The sequence below is a fragment of the Lipophrys pholis genome, assembly GCF_963383615.2.
Source record: "Lipophrys pholis genome assembly, chromosome: 8".
Lineage (NCBI taxonomy): Eukaryota > Metazoa > Chordata > Actinopteri > Blenniiformes > Blenniidae > Lipophrys > Lipophrys pholis.
The window spans coordinates 29,598,555-29,624,370 of NC_137630.1; the positions used below are offsets into that span (position 1 = coordinate 29,598,555).

General features: G+C 43.4%; 2 protein-coding genes across 6 annotated transcripts; one reads left to right on the plus strand and one right to left on the minus strand.

Annotated features, from left to right (window-relative positions):
- Window positions 1–241: 241 nt before the first annotated feature.
- c1ql4a (complement component 1, q subcomponent-like 4) lies at window positions 242–7,540 on the plus strand (the record flags this gene model as incomplete). Its single annotated transcript, XM_080469923.1, has 2 exons — window positions 242–790; window positions 7,361–7,540. Exons 1-2 carry the CDS (start codon window positions 245–247, stop codon window positions 7,538–7,540), a joined length of 726 nt encoding a protein of 241 aa, XP_080326049.1. The 5' UTR covers window positions 242–244.
- Window positions 7,541–10,599: 3,059 nt separating this feature from the next.
- Window positions 10,600–18,765, minus strand: LOC308113306 (myosin light polypeptide 6; the record flags this gene model as incomplete). 5 transcript variants are annotated; one of them, XM_080469495.1, is made up of 7 exons in its annotated part: window positions 10,600–11,030; window positions 11,937–11,971; window positions 13,493–13,570; window positions 13,762–13,935; window positions 14,048–14,191; window positions 16,153–16,180; window positions 18,601–18,765. In XM_080469495.1, 6 exons carry the CDS (start codon window positions 18,763–18,765, stop codon window positions 11,943–11,945), a joined length of 618 nt encoding a protein of 205 aa, XP_080325621.1. In that variant the 3' UTR covers window positions 10,600–11,030; window positions 11,937–11,942. The 5 variants fall into 5 exon arrangements, with proteins under 5 accessions (XP_080325621.1, XP_080325623.1, XP_080325622.1 ...); XM_080469497.1 differs by lacking the exons at window positions 16,153–16,180; window positions 18,601–18,765 and adding exons at window positions 16,377–16,404; window positions 16,807–16,909; XM_080469496.1 differs by lacking the exon at window positions 11,937–11,971.
- Window positions 18,766–25,816: the final 7,051 nt, after the last annotated feature.

Sequence of the window (25,816 nt, forward strand, 5' to 3'; positions counted from 1 at the left end):
CTTGTGTTTGTTTCTTTCCTGGCCGTCTGCCATTTTGTGTCCGCTGTGGTACGTGACCCAGGGATACACTGCGTGCCCACTCCTCTCCACGTCCTTCCACACCTTCTCACCCCATCCTAGTTCTCCGAGAGGCTTCATCCTGGCTGGCACTATTCCTGCCAAGGGGGAGGAGGACTTCCTGACGCTGGCCGCCTCGCGGCTCAGCCGCAGGAAACGAGTCATAGGAGCTGCCGTAGGTGTGGCCATGGTCTTGATACTGTTGGTTGCCATTCCCCTGCTGGTTCACACGACCAAAGGGGGGAACGCCGGAAATGCGGGGAGCCATTACGAAATGCTTGGAAGCTGCAGGATGGTTTGTGATCCGTACGCTACGTCTCAGCCGGGTCAGGAGCTGACAGCCGTGTCTCCGCCGCCGCAGGATTACTCCGGGAAGAAGATGAAGTCTGGGCTTCGGGGCCCTCCGGGGATCCCAGGCCCCCAGGGAGCACGCGGGCCCCCCGGAGAGCCAGGCAAACCGGGGCCACAGGGGCCTCCAGGTCCAGGCCCCGGTGGCTACTCTCCCTCGCTCTACACTCCCAAAATTGCTTTTTACGCAGGGCTACGCAAGCAGCACGAGGGCAGCGAGATACTGAAGTTTGACGATGTGGTGACCAATGTTGGTAACTACTATGAACCCAGCACTGGCAAGTTCACCTGCCCGCTGCCTGGCATCTATTTCTTCACCTACCATGTTCTAATGAGAGGTGGTGATGGGACGAGCATGTGGGCAGACCTGAAGAAGAATGGACTGGTCAGTAAAACTGTGTGTGTGTGTGTGTGTGTGTGTGTGTGTGTGTGTGTGTGTGTGTGTGTGTGTGTGTGTGTGTGTGTGTGTGTGTGTGTGTGTGTGTGTGTGTGTGTGTGTGTGTGTGAAATTGAGAGATCATTCACATGCATGAGTGTGTAAAATAGAGGTTGTGTACGCATATATTTTTGTGTGCGCACACACACACACACACACACACACACACACACACACACACACACACACACACACACACACACACACACACACACACACACACACACACACACACACACACACACACACACACCTTCACGGCCGACCATCCTGACTCGTATTCACCCCTGTAGCATTGAGCTCTTCAGATTCAGAGCACATTCCACTTAGCAGGTAGCAACATGACAGCCGAAGAATGAAACTGCAATCTTTCTCTTCATTAAGGGGAATTTCATACTGTACAGTCTAAAACGGCAGCCACGTATGCATCTGCATTCCCACATGTGCTCTGGCTAAATGACAAGTGGCAGAATACAGCCGCCGCCGCCAAAAGGAACAGTCTAATTAGTAAGTATCATACACGGAGCTTGATTATCGCCTAAGCAGAAGTGCAAAAGAGCACAGGAGAAATGTCTGTCAGAATGTGGACCAGTCAGTTTACACCTCAGAGAAATAAATAATGAATGTGAAATTGACAGTCCACTCATCCACTCTCTCATTCCCCAGACACTAATTAAAGACACAGAGGCTGATGTGGGATGGGGGGTGGGGAGGGAGGGGCGTGGGATAAATCACAGAGATTTCAACAGAGGACTCCAAATTCAGGAACCCATCGTCAAGTTGCCTTTTACATTCATTCATTCATCAAGGACTCCAAATGCAAATACCCTGTGCTCAGATCTTACTCTCTAGATGTGCTGAAGACTGTTCAAACACATGGCCTCATGAATACAGCACCGGTCCTCCAAAGAAGGTAGATTTACACGTTTTGATATGTAAAGCTTAAATGTTTAAAGAAATTCACTGTGTCATGGTATATGCCTGAGACCACAAAGGTGAAATGTGTTTGAGATGGCCTGCGTCACGCGCTGTATTGTCATTCAAGTCATTTTAGCCTGCTTAATAATTTATACATCTTAGATTAGGTCCCCTGAACACCCGCTATACTTTCCTCTTCTAACCCCTTCCCAGCTTGTTCATTGATTCTCCATTAATTATCTTTTCACTCAACTCAATTATTTAACCTCACCTAGGTCCGTCTGACACCCGTCATGTGGCCTCTTCAAACAGTCCTGTTAAACAGAACGCTCACCTAACAGGCTCTGCCCAAACACAGCAGCTGCTGGATGGAAATGGAGTGTAAATGAAATTCTGCTGAATATCTGATCATGTTTGGAGGTCTTGAAGCCCTCAGGCAGGCGGGTACTCTGCCGGAGGGCAGCTTGCTGGCTGGCTGGGGTTTACAAACGGGGCACTGCGTCTGACAGCTTGCATTTCTGCCTATAGACTGAAACAAGCTGCTTTACCATCGCCGTAGGTGCTGCAGCTTCACCCCCCCCACCCCCCTAAAGAAAATTGCCAAAACCACAAATGTGCCTCCATCCTCCCTTTTACACTTGTTGTGACTTTAACAGCCTGCGAGCTCGTGTTTGTCGGGCAGACAGGGCAACAGATTCAGTTTGAGAGAGAATGTGTGGCAGGAGCGAGAGAACAGGGACTTTTTTTTTGAGACGCCGAAAGAAAAACAAGACAAGTGAGCCGATGGTCAGATCAGGGATGGAGCAGAGGAAGATGGATGACTTAATGGAGGTGCGGAGACAGTGGGCTGGTAGACGAGGCATCGGGGAGGCTGGTGGTGAAGGCCAGGAAGAGATCAGGCATGATGACCAATGGACACCCACTCAACACATCTCGGCCTGACAAGTGATCAAGGGCGAGCCGAGCGGCAAAGAAAAAAACTGTTTTTGTAGCCTCGCACGCCGCCCGCCGCCCGGGCAACTGCAGATGCTCGTTAGGGAAGCATTCAAAAAGCAGGAAATCGATGCAATTTGAATACACAAGGATTTCTTTTGAGAATAATGGATCTGTGTCTTTGTTAATGATGCTCAAACTGGCAAGCTGCGTTGGCTGCTGCGCTCACTTCTGTCACGTGGCACGAGTGTGGCGTGATGCGGCGCCAACATCTCTGGAGGAGATGTTTTGGCTGCGGCGACGCTTCCACGGGATTCTCACAGATCCAAACCCTATTACGCCTGTAACCCCCCCCCCCCCCCCCCCCCCTGTAAATCCTACCTGCTCACACACCTCAATCTAACTTTCACAAATCATTGCAGCATGACATGGCCTCAGAGCCGGGAGGAGATTTGTGATTGGAGGAGGGAGGGGTCACACTCCGGCTGCTTCAAATGTCTGTAACTGACCTGGAATTTGAAAACCGACGTGTGACGTGAAGGTTTGATCGACACCGTTACCTGCCATTCCCGTTCAGGCGATTAACCACCGTTGGTGTTTGTTTGCACAGCCGGAACATGGTTCACAAATTTAGCACGGCAGTTTGTGGAGGTGACGGATGCGCGCGAGGCCGTCGTGACTCTTAAAGATTTACTGCTGATTTAGTCATGCACAAAATAAATAGTTATAAATGCTTTTTTTTTTTCTTCTTTCTCCTTCCTGCTTTTGCTGTTATGAATGTGTTTAATCACTCCATACCTGATTGATTGTCCATGATACATGAGTTGCAAACCACTTAATATTCAATCTCCGTTGCAAATATCATTAGGCAGTTTATGCTAATGCTGGCATGCTGTTCATGCTCTGAAGGATGGCGACACGTCACACTCCCCTCCCCACTCCCACCCCCACCCCCACCCATTGTACTGGCATGTGAACTTTTCACATACTGACTGTCGGTTGTTTTTTATAAATATACTAAATAATCATGCATTATGGACTGAAGCATACAGTCCCTCGCTTTCCTTTAATTAGTGTGAATGCTGAAGGCAATCACACTCTTGTTCCTTGAATTCCTCCCTTGTTTTTTCACCTGTCATACCACCTTTTTTTTAATTGCTCTGTTAAAGGTCGACTTATTTCACACAGTAGTGTTAAAATGTCATCACTTACTGTAATGGCCGGTACCTGTATCACCCTCCTCAGTGAGGAGACGTAGGTGTGCTACAGGTGGAATATAATTAGCTTCAAACAGACAAAAACTAAATTTGTCCTTCATAGACGAGGCAGATTTTGTCTTGTTGGTTCAAAATCTAAATGAAATTTGAATGTCTGCTGCTAATGAAACACAATCATTAAGATAAGCCTACTCCTGCTGCGCACAGGTAGACCACAGACCTGTAATGCTGAATGGCAGGTAATAGCAATCTGACGCACGCTTCACTGCTCGAGTCGCATGTCGCCATGTAATCCCGGGCTCCCGGAGGAGAGGGGAAAACCTATTCAATAGATATTCTATTTCCACAACACCTCCCCTCCCCAACCCTCCTGCCATGTGCCGGGGTCCCTTAGGTAAGTTTAACAGCGGCTTTTCTATTGTCTCCACTCTAAGAGGTCAGTATATCACAGTGAATGAATCCTGTCACTTTTATTACCAGTGGAGCAAAGCACCACAGATAAAAACAAGACTTTATATACCCCCACATCTCCCTGGTCTCACAAAATAGCCTTGCTTGATCAGTTTGTTACTCTAAAGCCCCCCTTTCCTCCTCTCTTTGGCTCTTGTTTTGCCCCAACCAACCCCCGCCCCCCAACTGACCCTCCCTCTTTATTTTGTCTCTCCCTGTCGATCTTATGTGCTGTGCCTCGGCTTGTATAGAAAATGACAGCACCGCTGCCCCTCCTGCCTCCTTCCTCTTCGCCTGTGGCCCTCTGCTCGCAGGCGTGTTTACTGGAGGCCCAATAATGAAAGGGCTAGTGGAGACACAGACAGCTACAGGCGAGCCCCGGGGGCCCCCCTCCCCACCCCCCGCCTCACGGCTCACAGCCCTTCCAACTCCGGGATCTGCGCCCGTGTGCCGCCTGGTTCACGGGGATCAGTCTGTGTCCTCCAGCCGTATCCATCTCCTGTCGGCTTCCCGTCCTAATCCCACCATCTCCCCAGCCCCCCCCCCCCCCCCCCCCGTCTGGTGTCCACATTAATGGATGGCTTGTGTCAATTCTTCAAGCACAGGAATATCACCTGAAGCATCAATTCTAGTATCACAGGACAGGCGGTATCAGCTAAATGATGAGCATCATCCTCTCGTTTAAAATTAAAGGGCACTTCTGCTGAGGCGGGTGGATTCGGTGAAGGCCCGAGAGGGGAAGCATCCTCCCACATATTCTCTTATTATGCTGTTTGGCCAAAATAATGAGGACGATGACATATTCTTGATGTCAATAGGAAGTCACAACAGCAGCATCACTGTCAGTAGAAGCCAATGATGCAAATGTGATATTGGCTGTCAAGGATCACGTCAAGCAGAACAATATAACCTTTATGGATGACAATGTTTTGGTGTTTGTGAGTTGGTCTTTTGAGGGTTTAAGAAAGAGAGAAATTTGGTTATTTTTATTCTAATTGGGAATAATAGATCGCTATATATATATATATATATATATATATATATATATATATATATATATATATATATATACACACACACACACATATATATACATATCTCTCTCTCTCTCGCTCTCTCTCTCACACACACACACACACACACACACACACACACACACGTGTATATATATATAGAGAGAGAGAGAGAGAGAGAGAGAGAGAGACGGTGACAAAACACCATTTATGAAAATAACACATTTTCTTTGCATATATTAGACTCATGATGTGTGATGAGACAAGTTTATGAAAAGCTCTAAGACATACAGTGAGAATTTAATTAATTTAGAATGTTTGTTTGTTCAAAAGATTTGCATTAAAAAGACGTCTTGATTTAACTCCTTAAAAAAAGATTCTTAAAGAAGTGTAAATGCTCAAATCAAAAGTAAAATCAGTGCTTTCACTTGTTGACATCACTATGAAGAACAGTAAGACGACAGTTGAAGTGAAAAGCTGTAAAATATAATCACTTGATTATGATCTTAGTTTGTTTAGTCTTTATAAATGCGCAACATCCAGAATAAACTAACAGATCACACATTGGAGCTGCAGGATAACGAGAGTGTTTACAGTGTATTAGGGTTCACGTTATCCTGCAGAATCTAAACTGGGATGAAACTAGTAACAAAAGCTGTGGTCACACTGGTTGTAGAACTGAACTCCCAGGAGACCGACTCCTCTGTCCTCTTAATCAGTCTGGTTCAGGGCAGACAGAGGCGCTCTTCACCACCGGCCTGCTGCATGTTGGATGCAGAATCACGGCCTGCATCTCATTTCTGTGCACCTTCAGATATTGTTCCCAAAATGAATCCCAGCTCCGGGCTTGATAGATGGTGAGCGGTGTGCTCAGACAAGGGCAGAATGGATTGATGCGGGAGTGTGTGTGTGTGTTGGGGGGACGGGGGACATTTTTCTATTTTTTTTTTTGTTACAGTAATTCAGGCTCGGTTGCTCAGCGATCGACTGTCTTCAAATTGATGCATGCTCATTGGGGAGAAAGGGGCCCCCGGTGATGGGAATGACATGGTGGTAGTTGAGTTGCAGATCATATTCTGCGGCTGTCATGGAGATGCGTGTGGCTTGTCTAGCTGCTGACATAGATTGAGTGCTCCCACCATGGATGGACACTGAACCAGACACCAGGCCACTGATGGCTGACATATGTCTGATGATTGGAGCTGCTACCCCAGAATTACTGACACATTCCACTTAGGAGGTTATTTAGGACTGCCGCGGTTTTGTGCATTTACAAATTGGGTATTTTTTTATATCATTCTTCATTTATATATAATCTCAGAAACATTTTTTTTTTGTTCTTGTCTTGTTTGGATAGATTTGTAGTTGTTTTTATTTTAGTTTTTAACATTCTACCGTTGGCTCTTGCTTTATAGAACAGGATTCATTTTATGATGCATTTTATGCCATTTCCTTTAAGATCCCTACATGTCTATGGTTAAATAAAACCCCCAAAACAAATTATATCGATATACTGCAGGTCCAATATATTTTAACTTCAACTTTAGCGTAATTTAGGGATGCGTATTTAAGTCCACACTGAGTAAACCCAATTAACAAACAAGCAAAGATCCACTACAGCTGGGTCAATAGGACTACGCTCACACTCGGCATGCAAATGTAAAGCTGACTAGCTCAGGCATAGCCACTCGATATCATGCATATTGAACCGCAGCGGCGTCATGAGCAACAGGTCAATAGCTGCTGTGGACAGCGATGCCGTTTGTAGTTTCCACTTAGACAACCTGTTGTCCCCAGCGGGCCCTCCTATCTCCACAACCCAATCAGACCACCATCCGCCAATCTTTGGCTCCAACAATCAATAAGAGAAGGAGTAGGTGCTCTGACCTGGTGATCTCACCTCATATGTTTCATCTGAAGGTGCAAAAAAAACCCCAACAACCTTGTTTTTCATGTCCTAATTGTGTGTTGTCCTCTGTTGGTGACAGGTAAGAGCGAGCGCCATTGCTCAGGACGCTGATCAGAACTACGACTATGCCTCCAACAGTGTGATCCTGCATCTGGACGTAGGTGACGAGGTGTGTGTGCAGCTGGATGGAGGGAAGGTCCACGGAGGGAACACGAACAAGTACAGCACCTTCTCTGGCTTCCTCATCTACCCAGATTGAGTCAAATCCTCAACCGCAGACCAAGAAGGGGGTCGGGAAAAAAACACACACACACACACACACACACACACACACACGCAAAAATAGCAAAAAAAATACACACAGATGCATGCAAGTAAGCACACACATGCATATACCTGCACACAGACGTCGTGAGATTTGCAACAGACCACAAAAGGCTTGAGTGAACATCAAAGTGGAATTAAGTGAAAGCGCGTGAAACTGAGCCAATTCTCGTGAGCATTCACTGGCACCGTTTGTGTGCAGACGTTACGTTAGGCCTATGTACAGTATACGTGCCGATAACGGCTCCTCATCGTGGCTCTGGATGATCTAAAATTATACATATGTGTTCTGTATTAATAAGACAACTTGAATATTATGAACACTTAACAATTGTTTTACTGCAATAATGGTGTTGAGGGTGCCATTAATTGAAATGACCGAGCAGAGGCAAACATACGGCACTGCGGTCATTATCTCCGCAGCATTCATTAACACGTTCCCTCGCTCTCCATCCCAGTGACCTCTGACCCACTGGCCAGCCTACATCTTGCAGCTTACTGTTGTAGAATATGTTCCCTACGCTTCGAAGTGAATTACACGGATTGAAACCAAACCGACTCCTGTAGTGATTTAGCCCGCGCCTGAACTGAAAGGCCGTCTCAAATAAACAGCTGCTTTGACTCCTCGTCTCCGCGGGACGTCACCCTGCAAAATCAAACTGAACACGTGAAACATTTCATGAACGGCACTCGTGTGCAATGATGTTTAATTGCCAAGTGCATTATTGTGTGTGTATGTGTGTGTGTGTGTGTGTGTGTGTGTGTGTGTGTGTGTGTGTGTGTGTGAGAGAGAGAGACAGGATATACAGATGATGTACAAAATAAATGAGTTTTTGTGTGTTTTACCTACATTTAATCTTGTACATTACAGACATGTTACTAGAACGACACTGCCATATCTGTTAAGATCTTTATTTTTGAGAGACCCTGTTGAAAGTACCATCACATGTAAACACAGTAACGTTGGGAGGAGCCATCAGGTTTGGTTTGCCGGACAGGCCGAGTAGACGGTCGCTATTAAAAATACCTATACCTACCTTTTCCTTTTCCTGTGTTGTCGTATGTCGAGTTGGCACGGTGACGATCAGGGCTGGATACAGGCATGTAGTGCACCTAATGGCCATAAAAAAAAAAAAGACACACACACACACACACACACACACACACACACACACACACACACACACACAGAGACCCTTGTTACGTTTTATTCGAGGCCAGCGTTCTGACTTGACTTTGGAGAATTGGTGATACGGCTCGGCTTTGTGGACTCACTGCTGAGATCGAAGCAGCGGAGGCAGACTACAGCCGCTGCCTGCTGCGGAATGGATTTCCAATACGTCTTAAGACACTAAGACACAAACATTAATACAGCCATATTGACCTCTGCTTATGATACACACAGGATCAACAAAATCCAGGCAATGTATGCATTTTAAATGCAGCAATATAGTAACCAATTGCACAAACAAGGTAAACTGGTCCACTGCTCGATAACATTATTTATTAGAGGCTGAACCAAAATCATTTGTTGCAACGCTGACAAATGGGAAAAAAAAAAAAAAAGCATCCTGGGAATTGGTGACATTTTCTCCTAAATTATTAGATGAATTGTCTGGGTTTCTTGGGATTTTATGGAAGATACACACACGGCATAAATGTACAATTATCCTTTTAACACTGATAAGAAAAAAAACAAAAACCATTACTCTCAAATGGCTCAATGTGATGTCAGCTATTCCTTTTCAGCATAAATCAAAACATTTCATATTTGTCCAGAGAAAGAAAAGCAGCACAGAAAAGTGACAAGAGAATTCTCGCTTGTTTTTGTATTGGTTAAAATAAAATCTGAATATTTCTGCCTTGTAAATGATTCAACATCTCTAAATTTATTCTGCCTTTCCCTCATGAGCTTTAAATCCAATAGAAAGGCTGTACTTTTCTTAATCCTTGAAAAGAAAATAAACAGCACAAGTATACTCAAACTAGTCATTTCATACATCAGACACACGATGACCCTTTTTAAAGCACGTCTGCATACCGATGGCTGGTTGAATGGTTAATTTCACCAATTCATACAAAGGGCAAAGGTTGGTAATGCGTCCACTCAAACAGTTCCTGAAGCACAGAGACGTCTCCCCGTTAAAGAGAGCGAATCTCGAATACCTCCCAGATTACTGGCAAAGAGGCAAGCGCCTAATTAGTAGTAGAGAGGTGATGACATCCCAGACGTTGAGGATTTGGTGAATCTGTTGCTCCCGAGCAGAAAAAGGAGGATGTAGCGGCGGCGTGCCCGGGCCCAGCCCCCGGCGCTCTCTCCTGGCAGATTCCAGTTGAAAGTTAATTGGACGGGGAGAGGTCTGAGTCGGGCTGGGCTGAGGCCCATTAGTGATTCCCCTGTCGAATGCAGAGCCACGAGGATCACAGACTCACAAATAGGAGGATTAAAATAATCAATAGCCTTGACTTCCATCGAACCACACACACACACACACCAAGTAATTAGTGGACAACCTATTCAGCAGTGGACTATGACACCCTCCTGAACTGAACCCCCCCCCCCCAACACACACACACGCACACACACACACTCTCTCTAATGAGGGGAAATAGTTGTGCCTGCATGTGAGGAAAATGAAGAAAAGGTCAGGATGGCACTGAACAGCCTTCTACCGCTCATACCCCAGTGCTTTGTCACGCTCTCATATCTCTGAAAAATCACAACACGCCAGAAAAAGAAACAAATTCGGATTCTTTTCTGAAGCCCTTTACAATTCTGATCATTTGCTGCCAACAAGACACATTAAATCTTATCGACTTGCAATGCAGTCAGAATGGAATTTGAGCCAGAAAATAATCATACTACAAACACCATATTTTGAAAATAAATGGGTATTAACATATGGAATTTAAGACACAACACTGTCCTCTAGTGGCAAGAACCTGCTATGATAATTGTTTCACTTCTTTTAATAAGCAGACCGACTCACAACATTTGAGGTAAAAACCTTTATTTAAATGTGGCGCAAAAAACCCCAAACAAACCAGGGATGAAAAATAAAAACATGGATAAAATTCTGAAATGTTTTTCCTCACTCTGGTATGGCATTGCCACATTTAGTTTTAGCAGGTTACAGTAATGTCAAATCCAACATATCAATTTGTGTGTTCATAAATGTTGGAAAAACTTAAAGAATACAAGCTGATCAAACGTGAACAAACCTGGAAGTAGCAGCCAGGATCATGTGTGGTCTTTTTTTTTTAGGGAATGTAAAGGCACTTTTTAAATTAGATGTGGAGAATAATCGATGGAGAAGGCTGAAGGGGAATGTAAAAAGAGGTTACATATGAAAAGATAAATCCGGGGGGAGAGGAAGAAAAAGATGTTCTTCTTCTTCACCCGCTCATAACCATTCTGACCAGCTCTGTAAAAGAAAAAAAAAGAAGTGTGAGTTTTATCATCCAGATCCTGACAGAGACCTGCTACAAACACAGCATCCTGCTGCGGGACGGAGATGCTGCATCTGGAGGCAGATCCCCCATGTTGGGCTCACCCAGAGCAAAGAGAGTTTAAAGACGGTACGAAGCCAAAGCAATTGGCCCTCTCTGATTCCCCGAAGAAAGCCGGTTAGAGAAGCCATCCTCGCTGTATGCTTTCCTCTAGCCGAGCAGCAGAGAGAACAGGAGGTCGGGGTGATACAGTCCAGTCAAGAGCGGCCAGATCAAACTTCTCTCCCCGTCGATAACGGGAGAAAATCATCAGCAGAAGAGCAACTTGTTGCAGCTCTGTGGTTAGTAGAAAAAGAGACTGGTCCGTTGCTTCAAAGCTCGGCCTACACTAGAGATGAACAGTCTTGAAATAAGCAGCAGTACAAGTCTATTGTAACGACACCGTTTACATGCAAGAGATGATTTTATATATATATGTATATATATATATAAAGCTTCTGCATAACCAGCGCACCAGTTCAAATGCCTTTATAAACAGCGACGGGCTTCAAATGAATACGACCAGTCTCTTCCCAGTTTTTTGGCTATATCCCCGTTTAAAAGGGGGGGGGGGGGGGGACTGACACATGCAGAGGGTCATGCTGCAGCCAGGGGCGGGGGGCAAGACAGAGGGCTGCAGGACAGAGATAAACAGAACAGCAGGAGGGAGACCACCAGGCTTTCCCACACACAGCTGCAGGTCAAATCTACTTCATGGTAACGGCACAGTCAAAATAAAACGGCTGGCGTTCGGCCATCTTTAACTAGGTATTTAGGGACTAAAGAAAAGAAAAGCAGGAAAGCCTGGAGGTCACAGCCCACAGTATACACATTGCCCGTACCGGCCCTCAGGATTGCATGACGTGGCGGACAAAGACTGTGGAAGAAGAAGAGTTAACACACCGTCAGCAGATCACAGTAAAAGAGGACCTGAAGACGTTTATTTACCCGCCAAGACCAGTGCCCGGATTCACGAAGCGTCTCAGAGCTCCTAACTTAGCCTAAGAATTCCTAGCAAGGAATCTCAGCTTCAAAGTGATTCAGGAAGTTTCTAAGAGCAACTCTGAGCAAAGAGTCGACAGAAACCTTTTTCTTAGTGAGGAGGTGTGGTCGACCCCGTTGATTGGTTGTTAGAGAAAAGAAGACAGAAAAAAGAAAGGCCTCTGTGCTCCTAGTAATGAACGGAGAGTAAAATTAACCCAGCAAATATCTTATAATAAAAAAATGTGTAATCATGAATATTATTTTTTGTCCACGCTGGTTATTTTTTACCACTTAATGTATTTGATGTTAATGGCGGACGCAGCTGTCAGCAACTCCTGTGATTTACAACTACCAATGTGAAAGAAGTGTGACGGTCAGACGGGTCACTCTGCTGACGGAGGGTTGGGACAGACCACAGTCTGAGCCTCAGGAGCTCTCCTAAGGCCTAAGATACTAATTACTTTTATCTTAGTGCCGTCACTCTTAAAAAACCCAAGTTGGAATTTCTCAAATTTTAAGATTGTTCCCTTACTAAGAGCTACTTTTCGCCCGAGGATGCTTTGTGAAAACGGGTACTGGAGCCACACAGAGATCGATTCTCTCTTTAGAGCCGGAGTGGGTATAAAAATCAGTGATTACAATGGACCAAAGTACATGAGGGGAGAAAAGTCTCAAAAAGCTTCCAACCTTCAGCTCTAAAGAGAGAAACACACAAATATTAACAAAGCCCACAAATGTTTTTTGTTTTTTTTTAAGGACAAAGAGAAGCAATTACAACAGGTACTACAACAGAAACAACAAGGAGATCCCAGAAAGGTGAAGTTCTTCTGGAAACCACTCAATCATTTGCATAGTCGAAGACATCAGAATTCCCTTTGATCGGCAGAAAGGTTCACATGTTGGTCCAGTTTGGGTGTTTCGAGCTCCTCACTCCTTTTAAAAGCTGAAGATTCATCGCTGACGACATGTTTTCCGAGTTATCATACAATACAGATCTTCAGCTAGTTACTCATTTGAAGTTACAAACATCCGTCAGAAATTCAGCAGCTTTAATAGAGCGGAACAATGTCGGACCAAACGCAGAGTCTAAAGACTTCTTACTTAAGTGCAGTGGCACACACTTTAGTTATCTGTGGTGAGAATGACAAAGGCAAACTGTGAGGTGTTCACAGTGTCTTTCAGGCTCTCTGAAGTTCTGACACCCACATCAAACATCTTGTCTGCTCGTTTTATGATCTTGCTGGTTACATTCACAAGTCCATGGTTTAAACGATTCAAACGCTCCATTTCCAGAGCACCACGTGTAGTTTTATTGCCTTTTCATTGACTCTCTTGGATATTTCAGTGTACTTCAGTGATCAGACACGTTCGTTGGTCAGATTTCTGGAGTGCCGGCGTCACATCTGGACCTTACCTTCGTAATTGATCAACCCGTTTGCGTCTTCATGTCCTGCCAAGAGTGTTTCCACTTCCTCCTCTGACATTTTCTCACCTGAAAATGCAACATAAATCACAGTGACTTCGAGGACAACGGCGGGAAAACCATGGCTGCTTAAAAGAGTATTTGGAAGGAACAAAAGTAAAAGGTGACGACGTCCAATTTTTAAATTGGAACAAAAAGTTTCAACACAAGTTCTCCTTTCAGACACATTTCCATTTGTTTTTGATGAGAATGTAACTTGCCAAGCGTGGTGAGGACGTGACGGAGCTCGGCTCCCATTACTGTGCCGTTGCCTTCCTTGTCGAAGACACGCAGCCCCTCCACGAAGTCTTCCATGGAGCCCTGATCTTTATTCTTAGTGATGGCCTGGAACATGGGGAGGAACTGCTCGAAGTCTAGCGATTTGATGTTCATCTCTGCGAAAACATCAAGGAGAAACTGGATATTTGATTTCTGAACTCAGCCAAATGTTTTCGTTAAAAGCACACCGTGTGACCCCCGATAAGTGGAATATATTTTGCCTCTCACCCTCGGCCTTGGGGTTACCCAGGACTTTGAGCACCTCTCCGTTGGTCGGGTTCTGTCCCAGGGCGCGCATGACGTCCCCACAGACACTTTGGGTGATTGTTCCATTTCCTGCTCTGTCGAACAGCAGGAACGCCTCCTTAAACTCTGCAAGATACACAAAGACACGATCAGACATAGATGAATGATACAGAGACAAGAAACAAACACTTAAAAGGTAAAGCAAATAAAGGCAGCCCACACTGCAGACAAACAGATTAGTTTGACATGCGAGTAAAACCAAAAGTTATCTGCAGAAAGACAAAAAGAAAGCAGGCAGAGAGCAGAATATCTTCGGATGAGACATAGCCAACCAGAATCGTAATAAATTTATTGATCATGATACACAACAATGCATGTCAAACAAACTAAATGTCATATTTAATGCTCTTTTTTTATGTATACAGACTAGACAATGAACACAAACCACTTAAAGTGCCTGTGCAGGCGGCTGACTGACGTCACAATCACATTATTTATTAACGAAGCAGACGGTTTTAACATTTCATCAAAACTGGACCACAACTTTGACACAGTATCAAGTCGCATGATAAAATTCAAATGACCAATACAGCAAACATGATTATAATAAATGATTGTATGAGTATAAATGTGACGTAGGCTGAGCCTTTGTCTTTTTGATCCCCTAAAACTGAGATGCACTTTCATAAAAATGTTAATGGACTTCTGTAGCCAACTATACAAAACTGTATTGTTCAAGATTTTAATTCTTACAAAATAACAAAGTATATATATATATATATATATATATATATATATATATATATATATCTCGAATGGATTGATGCAATGACTGTAGATGGAATTCAGAATGAGTCAGGCAAATTCCAAAGAATGTGTGTTTTATCTAAATTTAGTTTATATGTGCTTATAAAAGATCTACACTTGTTAGCACATGCAGGAAAAACATGCGATATAAAAGAGTTACATCAAATAAAAGCTCCAACATGATCGGTGAAAACAACTGCTGAGTAACTGTTGTTAGGTAATTCTCAGCTTCCATTTCCTATTTAAAACAATCCAGCGTTGCCTCTAATGCAGAAGTTAAAAACAAAACATAGGAGGTTATAGTGTCTGCAGTGGGCAATATATTTAATTGTAGCTTTATCAGAACTAGTAAGAATGCATCCTGCAGAAGGGTCTTACATGTGACTGGAGGGATTTTCTTTGAGATGCTTCATCCGAGACCACACATCAATATTTCACACTGTGTTAAGCAGCCGGTCACCCGGTATGATACCCGAGGCTTTTATACAGTGAATAGTGATCACAGTCCTGCTCATTTCTGTTGCTGTCAAAGTTAAGTTTTTCCAGTAGTGTCATCAAGATACAGTGAGCGAGACTATTCTGACCGTTCTGTTTAGGCAGAAAAAACAAAAAGCTATGTTGAAATCTCACGGACACAGAGTCAGATTACAAAACATCCGGAGAGAAGGTGGTTCCTAACATTGTGGTACGAACTATCCAACAAACATGCTCAGGAGCTGTTGTGGAGTTTTTTTTCCCCCTTGTCCTGAGGAATGTGCCTCTTCCCTTCTGGCTTCAGAGCACTTTTCCAAACTCCATATTTGGTATTAGAGGAGTGGAGGAAAGGAGGAGGAGAGTGAGAGCAGCTATGGCCTATTATGTCAATGGTACACACACACACACACACACACACACACACACACACACACACACACACACACACTCAAAAAACCAGAGGGACAAAAACCATCCTGCAAGTTGTCCAGCACCAAACATGGGCACGGTGGAGATGAGCCGTTTCAGAGATAACAAGGCAAAGTCTATGACAATCTGACAAAACCAGGACCGCTGACAATCGAACAGAACAAGGTTTATGAGAACAAACGTAAACACGACAGTAACACATGTCAACGCTGGAATAAATATACGACTAATTTGCATAACAGACAACATGGAAAAGTGGCCAGTCTTCACGTTTTCAACAAATCCAGGTTGCAAAACCAACATGCGGATCACACCCTACAAAGACTCCAGGATAGCTGGCAATTTTGAGCAAGGCGTGCCCTTTTTCTAAAACTCACCGTGAATCTGATCCAGGTTAAATTCAATCTGGAAAGGACAAGTAGTTGCAAGTAGAAAGGAAATTAAATAGTGCGGAGATAAAAAAAAAGAAGAAGAAAGAAAAGGAGGAAAGGCTAAAAAGGTGAGTGAATATCGGAGCGACAGTGGAGAAACAAGCAGGTATAAAAGCATGCTCAACAAGAGAGGTGAAGTGGAAATGTCGCGACGGAAAAATCAAACTCACCCATGACTTGATCATCCGAGAACTCAGACTGTTCAGAGAGAAATTAGGCTGCATGAAAATCTGCTCATTTTACTGTCAGAAAGACGCTAAAGCTGGGCTAAACTCTTCCATTTTAAATGTTTTTATAAGCTGTTTTAATAACTCACTTGCCCGCTACACTGTACACAGCAGAGTTTAACGCACACATAGCTACTTTAGTGCTGTTATTCATGTAATTATCATGATATTAACTTTATCGTCCGAGCTAGCGCTAGCTTATCAAAAGTTGCACTTCCGCCTTACGAGCGAAGAAACGAGTTCACGTCCTCGAGCTTCTTTAATCGTCTTTACCGACGATAAACCTTTTTCTCAAAACACTGGCGCACTGCTCTAATTGTACTCTGACGGTTGTAATGTTTTTTTCAAGTGCAAAAAGACGATAAAAACCCACCATGTTTGTGTCGGCTGAGGTGTGTCCGGGGAGACGGAGAACAGAAGAATGTGACGGCTCGAGGAGCAGGGCGGGTGAACTGTCGGCGGGCCCTGCGTCATGACGTCATGACGCGCCAGCACGCCGTACCTCCATATATAGAAACAAAGCTCAAGGTTCGGCGCGTGCACTCCACCTCATGGATGACGGGCTCAAGCTTCTGTCTGCATTAATCTTATAATTTCTGTCCAAATTGTAGTTTATGTCTGGTTATTTGAGTACAGTGCACTGATTGGTAAGGATGAGTATATCTACGTTATATTTTTTTCTTCCTTTAAATGTTTTGTTGATCATTTTCTGAAGCAATTTGAGTGATATTTTTTAATTGTATGAAAAGTGGTATACAAATATTGAATAATTCATTGGGAAAATGTAATAAATAAATGCTGGGATGATTTGCAGCAGCGCTTTTATAATTCACAGGAGACCAAGGACAACATGTCAGAGGTTGAAAGCTTATTAGAATAAATAAATAAATAAATAAATAAATAAATAAATAAATAAATAAATAAATAAATAAATAAATAAATAAATAAAAATCCTAAATGATATTACTTCATTCTGAGTTTGATGACAGAGGCACATCTCAAAAAAAAAGTTGGGACAGACGTAATGCAGGTCTGAAAGTAAGCATTTCGCAACCAATAGTTTAACTTCTTTGCATTGCAATTTACATGCCATTTATTCATCTGATTGCAGAGTCAATGGATTCTTCTCTTCTCTGCTTGTGGGTTTGCTTTCCAATATCTCTTAAAGACATTTGTTCCTATGTAGGTTTGTGATTTTGTGACTCACTTTTGGGTTTAGATTAAAGATGCAGATGCGAGATCTACTACTGATCTTACATCTCTTTGCAGCTTATCCAGAGACTTGTCCTTTCTGTAATGTCCGTGGTCCCGCTGTGCATGAAGCGGGTGTTTCAGCATGGCCCTGGCCCACATATCCTCCCAAGCTAAATAGGCCATTCTCACTCAATGAGAACATGCAGTTCATGCAGTGTCACACACAAAGCACATTCGGATGGCAGCAATGCTGAGAAACCAACCAACAGATCACATGTTACAAACTCTAAAGTAGGATATCATAATGTTGAGAATACATTTGAATATTTAAATGATAAACATATGAGTCTCAAACAATTTTGAATTATTGCCATAGATTTCATATTTTGTTGACACCTTGACACTATTTTACTACATCTGTACAGGGAATGAACAGGAGTATGATGGTTCTCTCTGAAAATAAGACAAATAAAATATCTGACTTTTTAGTCATTTTATCAATTTGTTATTCACTTTAAGTTTCAACATTTTAATAAAACAGTTTAGTTTTTTTTTCCAAATCTACCCGGTGCCTTGGTGTTCAGGAGGTTGTCGTAGTCACCTTTCTGAGAAGAAATAGCACACACTGCCGCAGGAAGCAGCCTCTGTGTCTCTAAGGAGGCCAAAGACTGACTGACGGCCAGTGGTAATTGCAGCGACCCATTTCTTTACTTAGATTAATTCTCAATTGAATTTAACAACTTGATGTGTATAATTAGCTTCTCAAATATATGTTTAGAACACTCAACTATCATATACTAATTAGGTATCACAGCCAAGGATGTTTTTATGACTGTAGTTCTTGTGCTGTATCAGACTAAAAGACTATATATCTGCATACATACAGTTATGGCTATACATAGTAGCTCTAATTCATAAGTGCACTCGATGACTTTTTCTTCAAACTATAACAGCCTCTGGCTAACCCTCTCACCTCCAAAGTACTGGGATCAAATGGTGAATCCGTCCTTGGCTTCTGCTCTCGAGCTTGTTTCGGAGTAGCAGGAGCTGCAGGGAGGCAGGGGTAAGGAGGACCGGGTCTGGGCTGGGTCACAGGTGAAGTCGGCTTCTTAATGGATGGTTCTCTTTTAGGAGCCATTCTTAATGTCAAGACTGTCAGATATTTCCGAGAGCTACCAGAATGACTGTTGGGAGGAAAATGTCACACTTTGAGGTGAAGTGTGCCAGTTGTTTGTATCCTGTAAAGGAGGAGGAGGAGGAGCAGGAGGAGGAGGAGGAGGGGGAGGAGGAGGAGGGCAGTGTTGATGATGATGATGATAATGATGATGCTCAGGGAGTTGCATGAGCAAGGCATATGTACAAATAGCATGTGGATGAATTTGTGAAGCCGAGAAGGAGAAGAAATGAAAATTGGACAGTGAAAATAAGGAGAGACGGATATAGAAGTAACCTGGCTAATGATTTAGATGTAGGCCACAGACGTGTGTTCCTGCTCTGTGCTGATGGTGTTGTAGAATGAACTATGCACCGAAAACTGAATTTTTTTCATCTTTTGGCTGCTTCTGTCAGGGATACCACTGTGGATCTGCTGCCTCCAGCTCTGCCGCCTCCTGTACTGTTACACCACCCGTCTCCACGTCCTCTTCACTACATCCTTCGTCCAGAAACTTTGAACAACCTGAGATAATCTTTACTGAATAATTGTTTTTTGCTTGTTTGTCTGTGCTGCTACCACCTTTTCTTTTCACCACATTGTATACGTTTGTTGAACATGTCTTAACCAGACACAACAATGCATCTAAAATTGATCTGAGATGTGGTCAGGTTCTTCTCTCAAAGATGATCTTCTTTTCATTGGAACTTCCTCATAAACTGCACAAACTACGTTTTTTACTGTACTTTATTTTAGAGAAGATATTTAGCCCTCCTATTAGAACATCTTGTAATGGTGTTCTAATAGAATAATATTTTACCATAGGAAAACACATTTCTATACATTTTAGATAGTTAAATCGAGCTGACTCAAATTAAAAAATAAATAAATAAATAGGGCTGGTTATTTATGGTAAATGGTTATTTAGAACGCATTGTGAGATTTCAATTATTGATTATTTGTAAATTACTTTTCTTTCTTTATTTAGCTGGCAATTTGTGAAATATCATATTTCAATTCAGGTGGAACAAAGTGAACAACAATATCATTGATGTTTACTTTCTTTGCAGGTAATACCTCTTGCAGTAATATTCCTATTTATACAGTATTTTAATCTTTTTTGTGTGTGCGTGGAAACCTCTGTAGTTTAGGTTCACTGACTCAAGAGTATGGAGCCAAAGGATTATTAAATTATAACCAAAGGCTAACACTAGAGGTCGCCATCACACAACAGGAGGAAAAGAAGAAGCGACAAACGAACTCAAACGCTCTCAAAAAAAAGTTTTGAAGCGAGTGATTATAAAACTTTATTATTGTGTGTGTATCTACATGTATGTTTCTCTCTCTCTGTGTGTGTGTGTGTGTGTGTGTGTGTGTGTGTGTGTGTGTGTGTGTGTGTGTCCGTCCATCCATCCATCCATCCATCCATCCATCCATCCATCCATCCATCCATCCAGCAGTGGTAATTCTCTCATAATTTGCATGACTGAATTTAACTTCATTGTGTGCATAACCGAGAGCAGATTTACAACCTCTGACGTCACTTCACCCACTCATCCAATAATCGTCGCTCCCCACCAGTCAGCAGATTTTGGGCACAATCCATCGCGCGCTCAATGGGCCTTGAAATCACCGTTTGTGCGTCGTGTGCGACAAAACAAAGGCAACGGTAAGACCCTTGCTGGGGGACCAACGGCACTTCTGCCTCTTCGACAACGGATCGAATATGCAAAATGTCATGGAATAAACCCCAAACAGCCACACAATTATAATCCAATATATCGTGAAAAAAAAAAAATTAGTGCTTTGATGTATAGGCACGCATTTCGATTTGTAATATTCATATTCACTTTAGTATTGACTTGTAAATGGGTTCTGTTGGCCTGCAGCCTATTCACTGGCCAGCTGATTGCTGATGAGTCTGCCGAGCAGACAGCTCAGTGTCAAACAGTTTAAGAAGATTACCAGGGCCTCACGTTTTCCTCATCATTTCCAACAATAATCCAGGCGAGAGGCTAATAATAACTACAGAAATACTCTATGTGTCATTTCCCAGATTATCTAAAGCAATCCATAAACTGTATTTAGAAAATTAAAATATTATCCTCTTATGTCATCCAGGTGTCTGCGCACATGTCTGAAATTCATTCCCTAAATCATTATGGGCCACACTTAATTGTCAAAATTACCAGCATCAGTTCCCAAATCTTTCCCTTTGTGCGGAGTGTTGTGAAAGCAAATTCAATTACTCCAACTTAAAGGAAATGTTTCAACAGATCCTGTGAGGTGCCCCAACTGACTAATGAAATTATGGCAGTTCTCCCACCTAATGTCATTCAAAGTCCCCCCTGCTACAACAAATCTCCGGACCACCTGATTTATTTTTAATGATATTACACCCCTCGGTTGGCTGTGTCATGGTAATAATTGGGGCTGCTCCAGCTGCCTCTAGATCACATTAGCCCGGCTTAATATTGACAGTGCCGAGCTCGCTGAACAATGAGGCTTTGGGGATAGAGAGCTTAGAGGCTGCCTTGCCAGTGGGTATTCTGCAGGAGGTAGAGGAGGTGCAGGCCAGGATGCTCCCATTCCCTATGCCCTGGAGGACTGGCACCATCATTAAGGAGTTTCTTCTATAGTCCTGTGGAGCTTTAAACCGATCACCACCAGATCCAGACCCCACCCAGACATCAAAACCATCTTGACAGGGGACCCAAAAAAAAAGAAAAAAAAGAAAGAGGGGCAACTTGATTCCCTGCTCTTCTTTCACCGGATGGAGAGAGTTGCCAGGATAACAGCTCAGCAGCTGCACCTTGTGTGGCGTCCTGCTGTGACAAAGTATTCGGATAAGACTCAGGGACAAATACTTGGATAGACACGTCTTATTATAGCACTAAAGTCTGCTGTTAGAAGTTCAGGTTCAAAGACATTCACACATATTTGTTTTTCTTTGACAAATACACTTTAAAAAAAAAAAAATGCATTTACAATGTAGTGCCGGGCCTTACATCAATAGAAGTATAAGAATATAGGATATTTTAAATAATCCCCAAATGCAAATTGAAAAAAAAACAACTGACATTCGTCTTCAAATGTGATTGGAAAAATGGATTTATCCGTTCGACAAATTTATGTTGCAGGCTTGTCTAGTTGCTGGATTTGCATAATGGTCACACTGGGATTCAGACTAGGCCACTTGTGGGACACATGCACCTGATCACAGAGACGCCATGGCTCTTTGCCAATCACACCTTCACGTTTGAGTCTGCCAATTAAAAATCACCTGCATTTGTTCTTGTGTGTTTGTCCGGTTTTTCAGCAGTTATATTCTTTTTAAACCGAGGTTCCACCGTCCATCTAAAATTGTTGTTTGGATCGGAGGGGATTTTGCATTGGGGCCCACAGATTACCGTCGTTGATTAGTGGTTGGGTGTAATCCTTTCAGACCCTCTCTCTCCAAAACACCCCTGGGATATGCCCATCTCCCCGAGGACCAGCAGCGCGGCAGATGGATCCTCCTCCCCCCCCCCCCCTGCCCCCCCCCCCCCTAACAGCACACCCAAAAACACTGTTGATGTCCTGGGACGGAGGTTGTAAAGTATCCTGAATATGAAACCACAGGCACCTTTGTTTGATGGCTCTCTCCCCACTTAGTGAGAATTGCCCTCAGGCCCGATTCCCATTCTGTAGCCACGTTTCGGCTCAACTGGAATGTTTTCCAAATCCATTAGCCTAAAGGAAGAGGAATAAGCTGCAGACAATCTGCTCATATTGCTCAGATGAAATGCTGCCAGATCTTATCCAAATTTACTTTGTGACACAAGAGGCTCTAAGTTGTTGATATTATAGTTTCATGGACATGACATACCTTCTTTTTTTTTCCCAGGAAAAAAAAAAGCAAATGATCTGAAGATAAACATGGGATTATATTCCTTCAACGGCACACAAAGATAACTATCTTATATAACTGATTCAAACACAAAACCAGAGGAAAACTCGGGTTATACTGGAGGATTTAACCGGGGGTGGAAATCCGGTCAGGAAAGTCAGCTGTATGATCACACTCGGCTTCAATGAACAGCAAATTAGGAAAACCAGGTGCTGGAACTTGTTATCAGACGCTATATATACATTTGCATACCTGAAAAACACTAAAGCACGTGAAATAGTTCCTACAACTAAAGTTCATGTTCTGCAGATGTAACACCAAAAAAAGGTTTACAAAGTTTTTGCCTTAGATTATCAATGACACATGTTCTCATCACTCCAGCTTCATCACCCTGTGCCACATCACCCCCACCCCCCCACCCCCTCAGCACGCCACACAAATCCACGCTCCCTCCATCTTTTATGATCACTACAAGGGGCTCAGCTTTCAGGAACGGGCCAGGGAGCATGTGTGTAGAGCTTTAATTCCTATTGTGTTGGTGCAGTCTCGGAGTGCGTGAGTGTGTCTGTGTTTTAGCGAAAGAGGGAGAGGGAGATAGAGATGAAGAAAAAGACAGGAACAAGGACCCATCTGTCAGCACAGTGGACCAATCCCTCCCATTCCACTCGGGGTCCCAGGGGACGCGAGCGTGAGACAACTCACTTGTGGCAGTGTTTTATTTTGCTTTTTTTTTTTTTTTTTTTTCAGGAAAGGGGTTACCCACAATAATAGCAGCATCAGCACTTTAATAGCTCACGTAAAACTCTCCTCTTTTGGTCATACCTTTCATTTTGTTTAACTCATTCTGAAATTGACTACCACCTTGTTTACGCAACGACGTTTCAAGCCAAAACACATCATTTTTATGTTTAAATTTTTTTTTTAAAGTTTCCTGTTTACAACAACATTTTGAAAACCATGTCTGTTTATACTGCGATGGTAGAATCACTGATGTAGTTTTCCTGTTCGGCCACTAGTATGTGCTGTTTTTTTGTTTTTGTAATGAAACCAGACACAGATGCAGAGGAGAACAATAGGCTTTAAACATTAACAATGAGAGAACACAGACATTCGTATGGACCGACGACAAAGTTGGTTTGTTGTTACGGTGACTGTCAAAATAAAACTACCAAGTCCCAAGAGAATATGGACTGGGGGTCATGACACTGTGGAGGAAACATTGTTCATCTACTGAGCATGTGCAGAAGAAGAACTATATACCACCGGCATGGTGCGCATGCGTAGTAACAGCATTTCCACCGTCAACAAGGAGACGGGCTCTGAGCGTTTTCAAAACGTTGCATTTTTGCCCGTTTACACTGGGATGGATTCTGAGCATTTTTAAAAAGTTTCACCTTGGAAGCCATTTTCAAATAGTTTCAGTGGATTCGAGCGACGTTGTCGTGTAAACGGGCCCTTTGCGTTTATCCTCGTCGGTGCTTTAACACAAACACTATGAAATTTAAAGCTGAACGTCGTCCAGACCAAACATGGAGTCCTGCTGGTGGAGAACACATTTGTTTTTACACTATGCATGTGAAAATCTTGCAAACTCAACAGAAGTTGGTTCAGATCAGATGTGCTCACGATGACCTCTCACGGAAGGTTGGCTATCTATGTTACCGCTTAAATGGGAGCAGGAGAATTCCCTTCCCGGTAGTCAGTCAGTCATTTGGGAAACCTTTGGGGATTGTGGGAGACTGAATGGCTTCAATTCCCCATGCAGGCTGCAGGTGTGGAGAGGCCGTGCTCACACTCCGGGGACAGAATGGGGAGTCTATGTGTTTGTGGGGTAGAAGTGCGTGTACCTGGGGACCTTTGGGCCCATCGTATTAATCACACGCTCCCACACAGACACAAAGGACACATAGGCTCCTCTTCCTCCGTGTCCACTGTGTCTTGTGCTGGTCACTGCTCTGACCAGGACTGATTACACTCCTTTCTGGAGGTGGATTCAAACTGTTTCAGCACCAGGCATCATTCTGGGGCTGAAGCTAGTGACGCTTGAGCATCCAAGCAACAGATGCCCCCCCCCCCCCCCCCCCCCTCTCAGCCATCTGTTAAGCTGTGTCTAATAAATCGTCAGATAAGTGCCTGTTTTTACGCAATGTTCGCGATTAGTCACGTGAGTGTTTCTTGCATCCGAGACGTGCAAATACAGTGTAAACTAAAAAAAAAAAACAAAAAAAAACAAAAACAAGAGCCCACCGAGGAGTTGGCAAAGTTCTGTCGCGAGCACAGCTGTGCGCAATCGCGCGCACAATGGGATCAATGCGGGGGCACGTGCGACTCGCGAGACCTCCGCTGTCAATGGTCGGTGGTGACAAAAGACCCCCGCTGTGCTGCAGCTCGCCACGCACGAGGACGGCGCTCGTTTATTATGTTGTGGCATTTGTTGTCAAAACTGCGCAAAAAACGTTCAATATGGACGAACGAATATTCACCTAAGAATAGAAGACTTTCTGAAAGTGTCCTGCTCAAAATCGATTCTTACATATTAACTAATTAGAGAAATATTACAATGAACCAAACAAAAAGCAAATAATAAACATGAAATTATTTGGCAAAAACGTCAAGACAGAAGATAGAGCATTGATTTTAGAAATATGGGAGTCCTTTTAAGACCTGTAATTCAATTGCCACGGCGGGCTTAAACTGACCATAAAGTACCTGCGTCTTCATCAGTGTATTGATCGATACAATAATCGGATAGTCTTTGGATGTAGGGTGACGCCAAAAAAACCGAAGAAGACAATTGAATGACTGAGCAACAACACACACACCTGCTCTTTGCACACCAAGCTGTCAAAATCACTTAGGCGAAATGCGCATACGTGGAAGAGCGTCTCTTAACTCAGCAAAGACGAGGCCTACACTGAGTTTAATTAAGTGGAAAATTTCATAATCCAACCGACTAATGAAGAGACAGGCCACGACAATCGATTGATGCAGTTAACGCACACAAAAGCGCTGCAGAATAGGGGAATTTTCCCTTTATCCGACAGTGACGGGATATGTTACTGTATACATCACACAGATTATGAAAATGTAAAACTATAGTTACTCAGACTGCGACCTGTACACAGTTTGGCACAGATGCACCGCAAT